The sequence below is a fragment of the Antechinus flavipes genome, chromosome 1 (genome assembly GCF_016432865.1).
Source record: "Antechinus flavipes isolate AdamAnt ecotype Samford, QLD, Australia chromosome 1, AdamAnt_v2, whole genome shotgun sequence".
NCBI classification, from domain to species: domain Eukaryota; kingdom Metazoa; phylum Chordata; class Mammalia; order Dasyuromorphia; family Dasyuridae; genus Antechinus; species Antechinus flavipes.
Window position 1 is genome coordinate 467,310,557 of NC_067398.1, and position 17,961 is coordinate 467,328,517.

The 17,961-nt window shown below is 32.9% G+C and overlaps 1 protein-coding gene across 1 annotated transcript in view; it reads left to right on the forward strand.

Moving 5' to 3' along the window:
* Positions 1-17,758, forward strand: part of BPNT2 (3'(2'), 5'-bisphosphate nucleotidase 2) — a 52,812-nt gene extending 35,054 nt beyond the window's left edge. The window contains exons 3-5 of the mRNA XM_051970168.1: positions 4,398-4,493; positions 12,035-12,196; positions 14,696-17,758. Of these exons, the coding sequence (XP_051826128.1) occupies positions 4,398-4,493; positions 12,035-12,196; positions 14,696-14,967 (530 nt within the window). The 3' untranslated portion in view covers positions 14,968-17,758. The remainder of the gene's footprint in view (positions 1-4,397; positions 4,494-12,034; positions 12,197-14,695) is intronic.
* The last annotated feature ends 203 nt before the right edge of the window (positions 17,759-17,961 follow it).

Consider the following 17,961-nt stretch of genomic DNA (forward strand, 5'->3'; position numbering starts at 1 on the left):
ATTTTTCTCATGGCTGATGCTGTATCCATGCTCCACCAAACTGCCTCTACTTCCTTTTGCAACAACACACTGCCTTCTGAGATGGTTTAATTATTTAATCTTTAAATAATTTTAAATTTAGAGATAAAAGTTAATTGACCTGAGGATAAAGCCTTTTTAATAAATAAAAGGATTATATTCTAACTTTTGTGGTCAAAATCCATTCTCCAGAGTTAATCGTTTCTCTAATAAAAATGATTTAGTTATTTTCAACACCTAGATTCACAAATACTCTGAGCTGGAAGCAACCTTATGGATTGTCCAGTCCAACTTGTGTCAGAACCAGATTCTCCTTCAAAACATCCATAACAAGTAGCTGTATACTTCATACTTGAAGGCTTGAAATGACAAATGACTCCTTAAATTTTTATATAGTCTTAATTGTTCTGAAGTTTTTCCTTCTTCTAGTACCTTGTGAACCAATATGTTCTATTTTTGGACAGATTGAATAGTTAGACAGTTTTTCTTTATGCTAAAATAAAATATGCCTCTTCATACTTTTATCCATGGTTCCTAAAATTATACTTTCTGTGGCTAAGAAGAAATTTCATAACTCTTCAGCATGGTTGTAAGGCAGTTCCTGTAAGTCTTTTTTTTTTTTTTTTTTCTCATAAAATCCCTCCTATACCTTTAAAAAAGAGAAAAAGAGAGAGAGAGAGATAAGACACATCATGGCATAATGTATGGCTGAACTTGAAGTCAAGAAGACTTGGCCTCAAATTTCCCTCCTTTAACTAGAAGAATATGTTCAAATGCCTCCTTTCTCCATTCTATATTTTATAACTAATTTTTAAAAAAACTCAAATCAAGAGCTTTATGTTTTTCTTTTATTAAATTTTATTCTATCAGATTTATTCATAGTAGCCTCCTGAGATCTTTATGGTTCCTGATTTTACCTTTCAATTTCACTTATATATCATCTGCATATTTAATAAATATAATCTGTGCCTTTGTGTAGTTCAGCACTTTTACATATACAAAAAATGAAATGAATTTTAATTTAAAATGACTTTTTGAAGAATTCATACTGTCTTTCAGTTATTAGTGCTTGTTATGGGCCAGAACTTGAAACAAGGTGTTGACTCACAGGAACTAATGGAAGCAATGCTTGTGTACTTGTGTTTACACCTTTGAGAGTTCACACGTTGGCTTACATGTTGGAGTTCACAAGTTGAGAGAGATCCAGATTTACACCTCCCATAATCCCACTCTCGGAGGAGGAGTCAACCTTTGAGTTTACACTTCTAAAAGAGCATAAAAAGAACTGAGTTAGTGAAGTGAGTTCAGTTCAGAAGATTGGAGTTGAGCTAGAGGCAGAAGCTGGCAAAGGCAAAAGACTAGCAATGAGAACTCTCAGAATCAAAGAAAGCTAACTGGGCTATTCTGGAAGAGACAATAAAAGATTGGATTTTAACTCCTGGCTGCATTTGGAGTGATTATTACTTGGAACTGAAACTAAGGCTACCTCCAGAAAACCTCTCCAAGAAACCTGCACCCACAGAGAATGATTATATTTTAGAAAAAGAACACTACAAGTGCTTTCCTTTATAATTGCTCTAAGCTTACCTATTAATATTATCTTTGACAGTTTCCTCTTAGCTAAACTCACGTATGCTCGCCTTTTATTTGAAAAAATCAGATTTCTTCTCATATTAAAAAAAAAAAAGTTAGGACATCATATTTACCCTCTTCCATCCTAACATATACCTTTCTTATTTTCTATAAGTTTTTTTTTTTCAAAAATCCTGTGGCATAGCAAAAAAAAATCTGAATATTTTCTGTGCATTATAATAGAGTACATCTAGATCTGGTGAGTTGTCAACTTTTTGTGGGCTGGTACGTTTTCTAAGCATGTTTTGCTTATAGGGGTTTTCTTCTTACTGCTTACTATTTTTGTTTTATCCTTTTCAGTGTGAAGATATTATATTCTTTAATTGTTTACTCATATCTTACTCTTCATGACTTCATTTTGGTTTTCTTGGCAAAGATACTGGAAGGTTTGCCATTTCCTTCTTTGACACATTTTACAAATGAGAAAAATGAGGCAGACAGTAAATTTCCTCAGGGTCACACAGCTAGTGAATGTCTGAGGCCAGATTTGAATTCAGGAAGAGGAGTTTTTCTGACTTTAGCTCTGGTACTCTGTGCCATTTAGCTGCCTTGTTGAGGCTCTAGCCATAAGATAAATGGACCATGGGATACAGTTTATTAACTATCCTAATTTATAAGATATATATAGGATATATAACTGTATCCTAACTGTATTAACACATGGCAATATGATATGTTGGAATGGAGGACTGGATGTTGAAACAGGAAAACTAGATTCAATTCCTGACTCTTGGGTCATAGGCCTTTTAGTCAGACTTTGGGTCTGACCTTTTAAAGCATAGTCTTCTGCCCCAAGAGAAAAGATAATATCATTTTGATTATCTGCTTCACAGAGTTGTTAAAACTAATTGTTTTCACAAACAATGAAAAGTGTTATAGAAATTTGAGTTATTAATTATAATGTATATCAAATTGTCTGCCTTCTAGAAGGCAGTGGGGAAGAGGAAGAAAAGAATTAGGAACTCAAATTTTAGAAATCAAATGTTAAAGGAAAAGAAATGTGAATTATTGCTTAGATAGATAGAGGAGTTGATTCACATAAATGAACTGGAAAGTTAAAAAACCAGGGATGGATGCCCTGGCATTTGAAATCAGAATATCTTATAGTATAATTTAAGATCTTGGCATTACTAAATTAACTTTACATTTTTTTCATTAGTTTCTTTGAAAAAATTTTTTGGGTAATTTAATTAAGATAATATTAAATATAAAAATTATTCTTTTATATATTGGCCCTGCCTATTTCATCAACAATTGGTATATCTTCTATTAGTTAAAACTGATTTTATTTGTATAAAAATGTATTTATTCATTCATTTATTTTTACAGTTTTGTTTATATAGTTCTAGGTTTGTTTTGGCAGGTGTTCCCCCCTCCCCTCCCAGGTATTTTATATTGCCTAGAGTTGTTTTAAATGTGGTATCTTTTACTATCTTTTGCAGCGTTTTCCTTGTGATATATAAGAATGCTGATGATTTTTGTGAATTTACTTTATATCCTGCTACTTTACTAAAATTATTGTTTCAACTAATAGTGGACTCTTTGGGATTTTCCAAGTATATTATCATTTTGTCTGCAAAAAGATGTAGTTTTGTTACCTCAATTACCTCATTCTCTATTCTTATTACTTCTATTTCTTTTTCTTCTCTTATTGCTATTGCTGGGGTTTCCAATACGATATTGAACATTTAAAAAACAATTTAACAAATTATCCTCTTTGGATAAATTATATCCTCTAATAGTGAATTCCCATTGTGAGGCACCCATTTTGATTAATATTTACTAAGTAAATGTTATTTTTTGTAGGATAACCTTTATTACAAAACACAACTAAATATACCTTCAGTTGTGCTCATTTTTCAGGGGAAAGAGACTAATCTGAGGAAAACAAATTTCTAGGGATTGACCAAAATTAGATTCATTCTAATCTCAAGGAACTATTACAACTCCAGTATATCCACGACAGTAAGCTCTGATACTCAGAATTTGGAAGATTGACCCTGATGTGATGGTTCTGCTATTTACCTTAATGTCCTGGGCAGAACACATTCTTTCCTCTAGCCTAAGGGTCCTCTCTGTCAGGTGAAAGGTTTGATCTCTTAGAGATAATCTCTAAGCTCTCTTCTAACTGTAAGGCTGCAACACTCTGAATCATACAAAAGATTAAGTGAGATTTAAAATGTTTATTTAATATTATCTTTCTTGATACACTGATCTATTGTTTTTAATATCTTTTAAAAAGGGCAAAAGTGTACTGATTATGTACACCTTAGATTCTATTGTTTTTTGATTTGACAAGGGAATTCAATTAAATACATTTACTATACATTTCCTATACATCCAGAATTTATTTCACATACCTTCATGATCCTAAAGATTCACAGAATGATTCAAGGGAGAAGTTTTGAAAAATTTGATGTGCCAATCTCTTTGAAAGGCAAGATAGTTGATACAGGAAAAGAACATACTCATTTGGATAAAATACATTGGAAATAGACAATGTGTAACAATATTCCATAGGAGTGGATTTATGAAAAATATAATTTCCTTTATATTTGCAAAGAGTTTATCTTGGGGTAGATATGCATCATGGCTGTATTTAGGGCAGACTTGCTCCACAGAACTATTTCTAATCATTTTTTAAAATTAAAGCATAAAGGAACTTTTGTTATAAAAGCTAATCAGAATTCTGGATTTATATTTTGATACTTTAACCTTTTTTTTTTTTTTCCTTCTATTCTCTCTAGAGGATCTTCGGAAATACGTTACTACAATGGTGTGCGTAGCTGTCAATGGTAAACCAGTACTAGGAGTAATACATAAGCCATTCTCTGCATACACAGGTACTTTTTTTTTTTTTTTTTTTTTTGCCTTTCTTCATTGTTTCATTTTCTTTATCATATCAAGGAAGCTAATGTTTGTAGCAATACGTTCATATGAAAATGCCACTGAATACTTGGTAAATATTGAACGTGGTTTGTTGCTTAAAAGATCCTATTTTCCAGATTGGTTTGTTTGTGGCTACTGACAGAGAAGCCAAGAGTAGGATTAAGAGTGCCTGAGAATGATATGTATTAAACTGTATATCCTGCTATTTCAAAGCCAACTCAGAAATTATATTTTAATAGCTTCTGTGTCTCTTTCTGTTTGTTACAAATACTTTAAATTTGCCTATGGTTGATGAGGAGCTAGATATAATATATAAATAGTTAGAATGATTCATTTGAGTTTTACCACATTATGCCCTGCACTATTCATTTTCTTTTCTTTTCATTTTTTTAAAACCAGATAGGTGATTTCATTGGTACAAAGGATACTCCCAGGATCCTTTATTAGTATAGATTTCACCAATTTAAATCATGAATTGTTCTAGTAATTATACAGCCTTATTAAGGCATACATACAGCTTTATTAAGGTATACGTGTGTGTGTGTGTATGTGTGTGTATGTGTGTGTGCGCGTGCACGTGTGTCAGAGTCAGAACTGAATCTAGAACTTCCTGACTAAGAGACTACTGTACCATACTGTCAATCATGCAATATAAAAGAAGATTAGATAAGAGATAAAGAGATAGATTTTGTTGTTGTTGACTCATTTCAGTCATGTCTCACTCTTTGATCTCATTTGGAATTTTCTTGGCAAAGATATTGGAGTGATTTGACATTTCTTTTTCCAGCTCATTTTATAGATAGGAACTGTAGATGAGCAAACAGGGTTAAGTAACTTGGCCATATAGTGTAATAATATCTGAGACTGGATTTAAACTCAGGAAGAGGAGTCTTTCTGACTCCAAGCCCAAGTGCTATATCTGCTATGCAACCTAATTGCCATGGTAAAATAGATAGATAAAGATATTTCTGTATATTTCAGAGAATCCAGCTAACTTAGAGGTACCTAGCTTTTATTCTTCCTTCAGAATGTCAACCTTCCTTTTAGGTTGTAATGTATATATTTCATTCACTATCTCCTACTAACAATAATGTTCTTAAAATAATACTTACAGTTTGCAAGGCACATTTACATATTAAATATTTAAGAACCCTGTGAGAGTAGAAGGTCTCAACCTAGATAGATAGATAGATAGGTTAAATACTTTATCCAAAGACATGATGTATTCTAATATGACTAGCAGATTCTTCTCTTATACTTTTGGTCTCCCCTGTTTAAAATGTAGCTCTTTGGGGATAAACATTTTTTCATTCTTTATGTTTATATATCAATGCCTAGCACTGGTACCTTGGGATATAAATAGATGCTTATTAAATAGTAATATTTAGATTTCAAATCTAGGGTACTCTCATTTCACTATTGTTAAGGGACAGATCAGTTCTCTGAGAGCCTCCACAGCTGTGGATCATAACATCTGAAGAAGTTGCAGGGCAACCTTTGCTAACACAGGTGTTGCAGACTGGGAATGAGATAAATTGGAGGCAGAGAAGAGAGGTCAGACAATGCAATGGCCTGTCAGTCAGAGAGGCCAGAGAACAGCAACTGCCTCTCAGTCTCCTTGTATCATTCTCTCACAAGAGGAGATCCATTTTGGGTTGGATCTCCAGCAGCCACTGTCAGGTGGCTCCATGTATTCCAGCAGCTCCTGTGTATTCCAACATACTACACTATCTTTTTCTTTATATTATTTATATGATTTCTCAGACGTCTGAAAGGTTTTATTATTCTAAGTTTTTTATAAGCTAAGACATAATGAGAATGAGAGTATGTTTAGAACTTCCCTATATATAATATTTTCTTCAAAATGATTGAATAATGGATACATGGGGGACAAATTACAACATAGTTACAGGCATCATTACTGAAAATTGTTTGAAATTCAGGAATCATGATTGACTTAGTCCATGCTATTTTAAGTTATGTGCTCTGCACAAGGTCTCACACATAAAATAAAACTGAAATAACTTGCACTAGTGGAGGAGAAAATTCATTTGTTTTACTGCTTTCAAAAAACAATGTCCATACTTTCAAATAGTTATCCTTCCCTTAATGAGATATTTGTCATTAATCATATTTTTTATTGACTTCTTATAAAATGTCTTCTGGATTTAATAATGTAGTTTAAAGTATAATCTACCGTTCATTCTGACTCAACAGATACTTAGTTCTTACTAAATGCAAAGCAATATAGTAGTACCAAGTATGATTACAGAAACAAAAAGGGAACCCTACTCTTAATAAAATTACATTCTATAAGGTAGATATATCATATGGAGATATAAGTAACATCTTAATTTGAGGAGCGAGACTTGACTGTCTTTGCACTAGATATTGGAATGGGAGAATACTGAAAGATTTTATGGAAAAGATGGCATAAGAAGTATCAGAGAAAATTAAGAACTAAGGATGCTTCCAGGAGTGAGTATCTGGATGCTTATAAGAATTGTAATCTTTCCACAGAAATAGGGATATTGGGAAGAGGTATGATTTTTAAAGGAAAATCCAATGAGTTCTATTTCAGACAAAATGACATCTAGTTGGAGATGCTGGCAGGAAGGGAGGAAAAGAAGAGAAATGAAAGGAGAAAAATAGGGAAGGAGGAAGGATTAAATGCATACTATGTGCTAAGTATTTTACAAATAGTTCATTTGATCTTTACGACAACCTTGGGAGTTAGGTGCTATCATTACTTCCATTTTACTCAGAAGTTAAGTGGCTTGATTAGAATTACAAACTGAGGAAATGTTTGTGGCTGGATTTGAACTCGGGCTTTATTTACTCTATTACTGGTGCTCTATCCATTGTTCCACTTAGCTGCTGCAATGTAGGAAATGATGTAGAATTGGTGCCCAGAAGAGAATCTAAGGCTAGATGTATATATCTGGGAGTCATGTGTAGACTTTTACAATAGACTTTACATAGAAGCTAAGGAGATCCCTGAAAGAGAAGTAAAGAAAGTGAGCGATGGAGCTTTAGGGTCTATATCACAATTAGGGAGTGGGGCATGGATAATAATTCAGTAAAATTTACTGAGAAGACAGATTACAAATAACATCAGTGTTAAGCTGTAAAGAGTTCAATTAAGGTCAATACTGAGAAAAGGCAGATGGAGTTAGTAATGAAAAGATATGAATAACTTTGGAGAGAACAGTCGAAATCAGGGGGTAGAGTTGGAAGTCAGATTGCAACAAAATGAGAAATTAATGGATTGAAAGGGAGAAAGGGAAATGGTACCTTTTTTCCCTTTCCAGTCCTTTGGCTCTAGAAAGGATAATATATTGAGGTGATGATGACATAATCAAGTGAAGTTTTTGTTGTGCATTTTTTTTCTCCTTTAGGATGAGAAGAGATCTCAGTAAGTTTGTAAGTAATAATGGAATTAGATAGGGATGCTTTGAAGAAGGAGGGAGGGCAGCTGATGAGATACCAACTTCCTGAAGAAACAGTGTTAATCAGCCCACGAATAGGAACAGAGAAGGTAGATTGTAGGAATAACTCAGGATTTAGCAAGACATGACTGGCAATAGCATAAGCATTTTAATATAACCTTAGGTCAGGATCTGCCAAATCCTAGTGAAAGGAAACATGTAGTTTACAGTAAGACAGTGAAGGAAGGCTTTATCAATGGTAGATGTTCACAAAATGCAGGACAATTGGGAGAATGGTGGAAATATGTCCCATAGGCCACATTGGACTAGTTGAACAGCTTTCCCCTCCCTAGAGTCCAAGGGACAATGAATGTACTATATCTTGATTTCAAAATTGAATCCAGTTTTCTGGTGGTCTCATAAGTGACATTCTTGATTACAAAAATATAGATTTAGAGTTGGAAGAGAATTTTTGAGTTCTTCAAGTTCAAACCCTGAGTTTAGTGGGGTTTTTAAGACTATGGAAAACAGGAATAATAAAAATTCAAAATGACCCAGAAAATTATTTTTAAAAATAATATTACAAAATCAAATGCAATAAGACACAAGTGGTAATATATTTAAATATTAGAAAAAGTGTATATTAAGTACACAAAATTCATTTCCATAATACATGAATAAGCAGCAGTACTTTAAATAAATATTGAGAAGAAGAGGCCTTGTAAGGTCCCAGGTGATCACAAGCTAAATGTCACAAAGATTTCATTGATACATAAAAATTAAACTAGTCCTTTTACTGACACATAAAATCAGTTAACTTGGATTGTATAATTTGTTTATTTCATTCTTTCTGTTTATTTCATTTTTGTTTATTTCTACAATGTGATTGTGTCCTTATGTGTACCAGCCTTGTAGCTATGGGCAAGTTATGCGATCTGTTAGTGCTGTAGAGATCTCTCCCAGACACTAAGTTAATAGATTTGGCTGCTCTGCATGAGGGTTGTTTGGATGGGGAGGGGAGAAGACTTTTTCAAACCAGGATGAAGTCATAATTATTTATACCCTCCCACCCCCAATCAGAGATCCTGATTGAGTCTTTTAGAATTGTAAGCCTTATTCAACAACTGAATATCTATACTCTCTTCATCAAGAAACTGTTTTTTGTTAAGTATCTCCAAGGGCATAAACTACAAAATATTCCCATTTCAGCACTTAACTGGCTTGAGAAGTAAACCAAACAAAGAAGGTAAAAGATAGAACTATATCCTGCTTTAACTGAAGCCCTTTCCTTCTGGTTCAGGACCCCTCCATATCCATTAACTCATTTATTCATGAAACATTTGTAGCTGTTTTTCCTTTTTTAGATAATACTATACTGGAGTGAAACTTTAGTGAATTAAGATTCTACCAAGAATTTGAGATTATTTGGATCTGTTCTACTTTTATAACCTCTGAAAAAAGGATTAGCTGAGATAGACTATGAAAAAAAAATGATGCAGAGGGAATGTAGGATATATATGGAATGGCCCTTAAATTAATCAGGGAACTTTGATAATCTTAAATTGTATAAATTAAAATTGTTATTACAGTTGTCATTATTATTAAGTCCTCTGTGTTAGGTCCTAAGTTTGAACTGCTTAGCATTTCTGTCACAAAAGCTTAGCAGTGTATTTAAAGAAAGCTCCTTGTAGAATTCTCTCCCCATCAGTGCTAAATACTCTTAACTTTTGTTTCTAAGTTCTGTTTTCTTACTCTTTAGTTATTTTTACCACCTTCTGAATTTTGTCTCTGGAACTTTGTTAAAACTTGGGGACCAAAACAGATCACAGTACTATAGTAAGAGTCAGAAAATACAGTATTTGGCAAATGAATATATAAACTTTTCTTTGATGTACTATTATAGGTACTTAAAAAGATATATAAATGCAATGCAGTTCCATATAACACCAAAATCCATGCTTGAGGTGTGTTGAGGTTCCAATTTACATAACAAAATGTCTTTTTTTTTCCTCCTGCAAGGCTCTTTTCATGGACCCATAGAGTTAAAAGTTTGTTTTATAGCTCCTGTTTTCATCACCATTATACCATAATTATTTTTTAAGTGGCCACTGGGTGGTGGTCATACTGTACTTTTTACGATTTTGAACAATTCTGCTTATATAACATAGCTAATTTAAAAAAACCCAACAACACAAATATACATATATTTATTTAAATATGCAGTTTTCATAAAATGAAGGTAACAGATTTATGATTTGAAATATTACTATTCCTGTGTAGAATATTTAGTAGCAAAATAGATAAACATTTCCTTTCCCTTACACAACACTGACCTCTAGAGAGACTAGTTTGCAAATTCTTTTCTTAGTAAATAAAACATGCCCTAAATGAAGGATATTTTCTAAAAACCTTAAAGTTTTTGATTTGTTTTGATTGTTGTTAGTTTTCTGTTCCTTCCTCAAGATATAATTACTGTATGTGCAAATGTTTACTGGTAGGTTTTTGTTTTAAATTTCTTCATGTTTGGAATGTTCCTGTGTAATTCTTTTAATTCTCTTCAGTTAGGGAATTGTTGCACAGTCTCCAACTTTTTATCCAGGAATAATATAGGAAATGAATTTCTTCTTCCCATAATTATAATTGTTATTTGATTAGGCTACTGGAGAACAGTTCAAATTAATATATGCATTGCAATTTAATTATTTTGGAAATACTGGTATAAAGAAAAAGCAAGCTTGGGACAAATTGTGCAAATGTTTACTGGTAGATTTTTGTTTTAAATTTCTTCATGTTTGGAATGTTCCTACGTAATTCTTTTAATTCTCTTCAGTTAGGGAATTGTTGCACAGTCTCCAATTTTTTATCCAGGAATAACATAGGAAATGGATTTCTTCTTTCCATAATTATAATTGTTACTTGATTAGGCTACTGGAGCACAGTTCAAATTAATATACTCAGTTGCAATTTAATTATTTTGGAAATACTGTTATAAAGAAAAAGCAAGCTTGGGACAAATTGAGTCACTTAGATTACTGAACAGTTTAAAAAAGGAGTTTTACTTAACTGTAGTGTTGAAAAGATATTCAAAAAAGACACATTAGGATTTCATTGCAATAGTTCCCACATGCACACATTTACTTCTATATGGAAATGTATCTACTTAGCAACACATAGTATAATGGCTAGTCATATATTAGGATATTGGGTCAAACCCAATATGAAGGTAGGTGGATTTTTTTTTCCCTTTACATGACCAGGAAGCCATGTCATTGTGACCATTGATACTCCAGGGAACAAATGGGGTCCTGGGATGGCTGTGTTGCATTTTAGGGAAAACTAGCATAACCCATATTTCGGATAATAATAGAATTAGAGGTAGGCAGAGGAGGTGGGGCCATGGTAGATATTAGTTATATCATAGCCTCCAGAAAAAGACTTCTAGAGATCCCTGTTTAAATTTTTTTTTAATATTTATTTCCAAAAATGGAAAACAAAAACAAAATACTATCCAGGTTATTACTCTTTGATTATGCTGATATAATTAAAATCAAGTTGAGAATTATGCTGTTTTGCCACAGATTGTGCTTTAGGATTGCCATTTTGCCCAATTAGATGCATTTCAGAGGGAAAGAAACATGTAGCACCCATAAACATATGCATGTATATACATGTAACCTCCAAATATGTATTTGTACACATTATTTGAATTATCTTTTGGGTGGAAATAATTTCACATGTACATTTTAAAATTTATCTTTTGACAGTCCTTGGGAATGGGGGAGAATATTTTCTGAAATTAGAGAAATTCAAATACAAATTCTGAAATTATGGCAAAATTTAGCTATAATAGCAAATATAAATCTGGAATAAAGAGAAATAGCAATTTTGTAAATTAATCATCTACAATTATTTTTGCTTCATTTAATTAAATGTCATCGTAGAGAATTCTTTGGAAGTTTGATATTTTTTTTCATTTTTAAAAATATCTGTGAAACTAAAGAATAACTCCTAGTTTCAGTGATCAATCATCTTCCCAATTATTAATGGAGGATAAATTTCCTTTATAGCTTGGGCCATGGTGGATGGTGGTTCTAATGTGAAAGCTCGTACTTCCTACAATGAAAAGACCCCAAGGATCATTGTGTCTCGCTCCCATTCAGGCACAGTTAAACAAGTGGCTCTTCAGACATTTGGAAACCAGACCACAATTATACCCGCAGGTGGTGCAGGTATGTTACTATTGTCTACTTTAATTGTAACCTGACTCAATTACAAATAGGGATTTATTGCAATCAGAAGGATTTTCATAGCATATTTAGTCCAGTCCAAATCTGAACAGGAATCTCTTCTCCAGTAGCTTGGAAATGGCCATCCAGTCTTGGCTTGAAGACTTGTTGTGAGGAAGTAAGCTACCTTCTATCACTGTGAAGTGTTTTTAATTATTGAGAAGATTTTCTTTTCACTGAGCCAAAATCTTAAAGTCTGTCACTTTGAAATATGGGAATAAGTTTATGTGTGAATCTTGTTTTCTCAATTAGATTGGAGTTCTTCAAGGTCAAAACTTCATCTTAGATTTTTCCTATCTCCTCATACCACCTTGCATATAGTAGATGATTCAAGAATATATAGTAGATGGTTCTACTATATATAGAATATGGAATATATACACACACACACATATATGTATATATATACATATATATTTATATTCTCTATATATTGTGAATATATATATATTCTACTATATATATAGAATAGTAGAATTTATATATTCTATATATATGTTATATATAGAATATATAGTAGTTGGTTCAACAATATCTGCTTTTTAAAGTTTGCCTATATCCTTAAGGGAAATTCACTGCATCCAAGGAACAGTGAGTTTTGTCTATAAAATAAATTAAAAACTTGGATTAAATGTTTTATGATTATAACTTGAATCCATTAAATAAAGTTACTTTTTAACATATTGATATACAGTGGTGTTCATGAAGCAAATCATTGCAGTTCTGGTCAGACTTATATTAAGAGAGCAACCTAGTCTTTTTCTTGTATTTGGAAAGAGCATTAAAGATGAATATTCTTCTCTCCTTTTTAAGGTGACCAGTGCAACAAGATCCCAATTAGTACAAATTATAAAATCCTTGAAGTGACTGAAATTTACTCAGAATTACACTTAACATTTCTTTTGGATTTCAGCCAGTTATCATTTAGTAAATAATTATGACTCCGAATAATGTTAATGTGAATACATGTCACCACTTTTGGGATTTTTTATTCACACTAATAGGGACTTAGCTATGCTTCTAAAAATTTTCCTATATCCTTAAGTGAGGATTAGAGAGTAGAGAAGAGGATATAGAAAAGAAAAAGTGTGATTTACTTCTTGAATTATTGGTATACTGGATTTTCTTCTTTAAACTTGATTTCTTAAATATATACCACAATGTTTGTTTGTAGATTAAATTTCTGATTATATTGATGTATTGCTAACAATCTAAAATTCACAATCTTTTTTTGCAGTGGCTAAACAGATGAGTCAACTTGGTTTATTGGAATGACAAAGAAATTTGGAGTCATGGGACTTGAATTTTGATTGACTTTGATATAACCTCTTAGACCATTAGAACTTCTGTCCAGTCAGTGACTTCATCTAAAAAATGAGAAATGGGTTTTAAATTCTCAGTTCAGTTATTTTTCATTTGTGTCCAACTTTAGAATTGGACCCATTTAGAGTCCAACCCAATTAGAGTTTTCTTGGCAAAGATATTAGAGTGGTTTGCCTCTTCCTTCTCCAGTTCATTTTACAGATGAAACTAAGGCAAAAAGAGTTAAGTGACGCGATCATGGTTACACAGCTAATTAAAGATGTGAGGCCAGATTTGAACCCTATCTCAGTCTTCCTGACTCTCAGTTTAAGCACTCTATCAATGTCCCATCTAAGGATTTTAAATAGAGGATCACTAATGTGCCTTGTAGCTCTCAATTTGTAATTTGCAGTTACATAGCATTTTACATAATCTGTTTTGATTGTTATGTCAATCTTGTGAGATTAACCTCTTTTTTGAGTGTAGGGCAACAGGCACAGAAATAATACTCACTAAAGTTACATACATATTATGTGGCAGAACTCAGATTCTTTGACAAAGCCTAAGGGGAGAAAAGTATTGGGAAAGGAGACTGTGGAGTGCAGAAATGTGAATCAGTGATAAATAAAAAAATTTGCTTGGCTCGTCAGCATGAGGAACCAGCTGAGACTGGTTACAAAGGATACCTCTATAATTGAGAGAATGCAATTGAGAGGTTTTCAAGACTTTCAAGGATTACAGACTAGGAGAATCAGGAGGTCAAGATATGGATTAAAAAACAAAAGCCAAAACACATTTTTTCAACTTTAACTTTCAAGTAAAATTTTCCAAAGTTTTTGAATGAAAAACATGGGTAGTAATTTACTTAGTTCTTATGTCCATATGAACCTACCATTCCATATAGTTCATAAAAAAAAATCATTCCATTAAAAAAACTGCAAGGAAAAAAAAATCTTAAACCAGAATACAGGGATCTGGTCACAATTTAGACTCCAAACATCACCAAGCATAATTATTAATATTTAAAGTGATAGTAATAACTGATATTAATAGTATAATAATATGTAATTGAGGTCACACTTTCAAAATACAAGCTACTTAAAATAAGCACTAACCTAAGTTCTATGTTTTATTCTTTAGGTTACAAAGTTTTATCCCTTTTGGATGTGCCTGATGAGAACCAAGAAAAAGCTGATATCTATATCCACGTGACATATATTAAAAAATGGGATATTTGTGCTGGCAATGCCCTCCTCAAAGCTCTTGGGGGCCATATGACTACCTTGAATGGTGAAGAGATAAGTTACACTGGCTCTGATGGCAATGAAGGAGGACTCCTAGCCAGCATCAACATGAACCATCAGGCACTAGTCAAAAAACTCCCAGAACTTGAGAAGACATCCCACAAATGAGCATAAGGTCTGCAAGGATACACCTCTCCTTCCCAGAGCTGTGAAGAGTCCGCCTGAAGGGCCCTGGGCTATCTGTGGAAGACTATGCATGATCAAGGCCATCCAGTCTTCTTGAGATGATAGAAAGCAACAGGGACTCTCCCCACCTCCTATTCCCTCCCCTTGCAAGATTGAGGAGAATGTGTAGTTTTTTATCTCATTCACCATCTTTAATTTGGGGACTGTTTTCATACAGCTGCCATACTCAAGGTGCATATATGTAGATAGATTGTGGGTTGAAATCTAGATTTGAACAGATCATATTTGAGTGATTTGTCACAACAGCATCATTAAACTTTTAGTACTTTTCACAATCAGGCAGAACCAAGGATTAATTTTGAAAGCTCATTTGGTATTACTTTATAATATACTTTGTTGAAAATGAATTCCCATCAAGAATTTCTCCCTAATTCCATTTGAATGGAAAGCACAAGGAGCCAAACACCTATCTATATGCAAGAAATAAATAACTATTCATCTGTGACAGAAGAACATTTCTGACTGATTAAAAATAACAGAACACTTTGAGTTTGCTTTTTTCCAGAACTTTTAAAAGTTGGTCATCCAGCTGGTAGAAAATAATGAATTTTTGATGATTTGTAAATCATGGTAATTGTTATTTCTGTATATTTTAAAAGAAAATTGTGTTTCTTTACATAGCTTTAATGTCTTGCCGTTGATTTTCACCTTCTCTGTGAAAGATGCATGACTCATTGGGTGCTCCCCCAACCCCTTTCCCAGTCCTAATTATTGATTCTTCTACTTGTAAGTTTAATTTTCAAGTTTCAGAATTGGCCCTAAGGATTTTACTAAACTGTTCCACAATCTATTTTTAATGAAAAGATTGTTGAGGGAATTAGGTTCAGAAAAGGGGATCATAAAATTTTAAATGAATTGTTGATAGCTGAAAATTGATCTAATATCAGAATTGGGCTAGCCTTTCTCATCCACCCCCTAAAAATAATCAAATTAACTAGTTTTTTAAAAAAAAATTGTTTTATCTTGTTTGCATTTAATTGATTTGAACTTCATCATAAGGAGTTACTGCTGCTCTTACTGTCTCTGAGTATTTTTCCCCAAACTACAAGTGGTTTGGGGGCATCACATAAATAAATACACTGCAGGGTAAAACACCGAGGCTTAGAATTCATTCTGATGAGAGTTTTCTTCTGAGTACACTTCAGACTCTAGTTCAAACAGGAAGAATGAAACATTTGCCTCATGTCCTGTTGTGTTTTGGCTATAACCAGGGCCTATCTCTGAGCTTTCATCCAGAAGTCTGGTTTCTTTCTGGGTGATTATATACCTGAACACTAAAAGGACACCAACCAGCGCCATTCTTTTTTTTATCCCTTTTGTAGTCCATTGTCCTATGGAACAATGGCAAAGAAGGGATTCTGTTGAGAGAAAGAGAGAGATTCTGTTGGACTTAAATCTTTTAAACTTAATTCTTTATGGTTTTTTTCTAGTAACGTGACTTAATGTTTCTGAATGATGAATTATGGTATTTAGCATTACTGTGGACTATACAGCTCTCTTGACTTCATAATCTGGTGAAGAAAGCTTGTTTCATATAATACAGATTATGTTGAGGACATCATTTCTAAGTCTTTTCTTGAGGAAAATGAGTAACATTGCCACACAACCACTTGAAGTGTGCCCAAAGGCTGTTGATATTACCTCAGTGACCAGAGCCACTATCAATGTCCTACTCTGCCTAAAAATGATATGCATAAGATGTGATGATTTGCGAGAATTCTATAGTGAGGAAAAAAGTCCAGACTCCCTATAGGCAAGATTATATTGTGTCATCCATCCACTTACTTTTACCTAGTCCTCAACTCTGAAAGTATAGCTGACAAGATGGTAAATGGGAGTATGTGGTCTTGAACAAAGATACACCTTGGCTTATCTTTATGAAATAGGTTATTTCTGTACTCATGACCATTTAATATTTCTTTTGTTGAATGAGGCATATTTTTTGGTTATTCTAATAGTTAAAAATTTTTTTTTATTTATGCAGTTAGCTAGGAATTCTGTATACAATGTTGAGAGTTTAAAAATCCTTAGCCATTTGGTTAGCACTTTGATTAAAAAAGACTTCTTATTGTCATTATAAAAATGGCAGGAGAGGTAGATCATTGCTAACTCAACTTGCTCCTCTAGCAGTGTATATGGAAAAGACATTTGTTTTAATTCTATAAATCAGTTTTTATTAAAGACCTGCTTTGTGCAAACCACTATTTTGAGTGTTGAGAGGGATGCAAAGATATGTGAGGGAATGTCTTAACCAGCACATTTTTAGCTGGCATTCACCAATAAGTATATACCAGCAAACAATTGATTTGTACCAGCAAAGTTGGTGAGTCACGTATTGCCAATTTGGACCTCTATACTAAGACTAAATATTTTAGAAGGAGAAATTCAGCTGACAGTCTATTTTGATTACATATGGCATATGACTTTAGGTTTGAAAATTCCAATTCAGCTTGGACAAGGTACCTCCCTTGACCTTATTATTAAAAAGTTTTATTTTTCACACATCTGCATGATCACTGAGTCCATTCAGCAATGAACAGACATTAGTTGGTAGTCATATATGATTTCATTGATGTGATAATGAATTGTGTATTTGGTATTTTGGGTTTTAGGTTGGCATTGTGCTTTACCCCTAGTATTGCATAATTATGTCTTCAAATGTTTTTCTTATCTTCTAAGATAATTTAAAATAAATTATTTTGAAATGGTCAAAGCTGCTAATTTTTGTTATTTTTTATTTATTCTTCCTTTAGAAGATTGGCAAATATATTTTAAGGGGGAAAAGTACTTATCCTAACTGTAAATGTCCACATTTTGTGGAAATTGGAAGGATATTTGAAAGAAGAGAGGAAACTAAATTAGATTTGTTGATCTGAAGTAGAAGCTTTTTCCTAATTAGCAGAAAAAGCCTTCAAA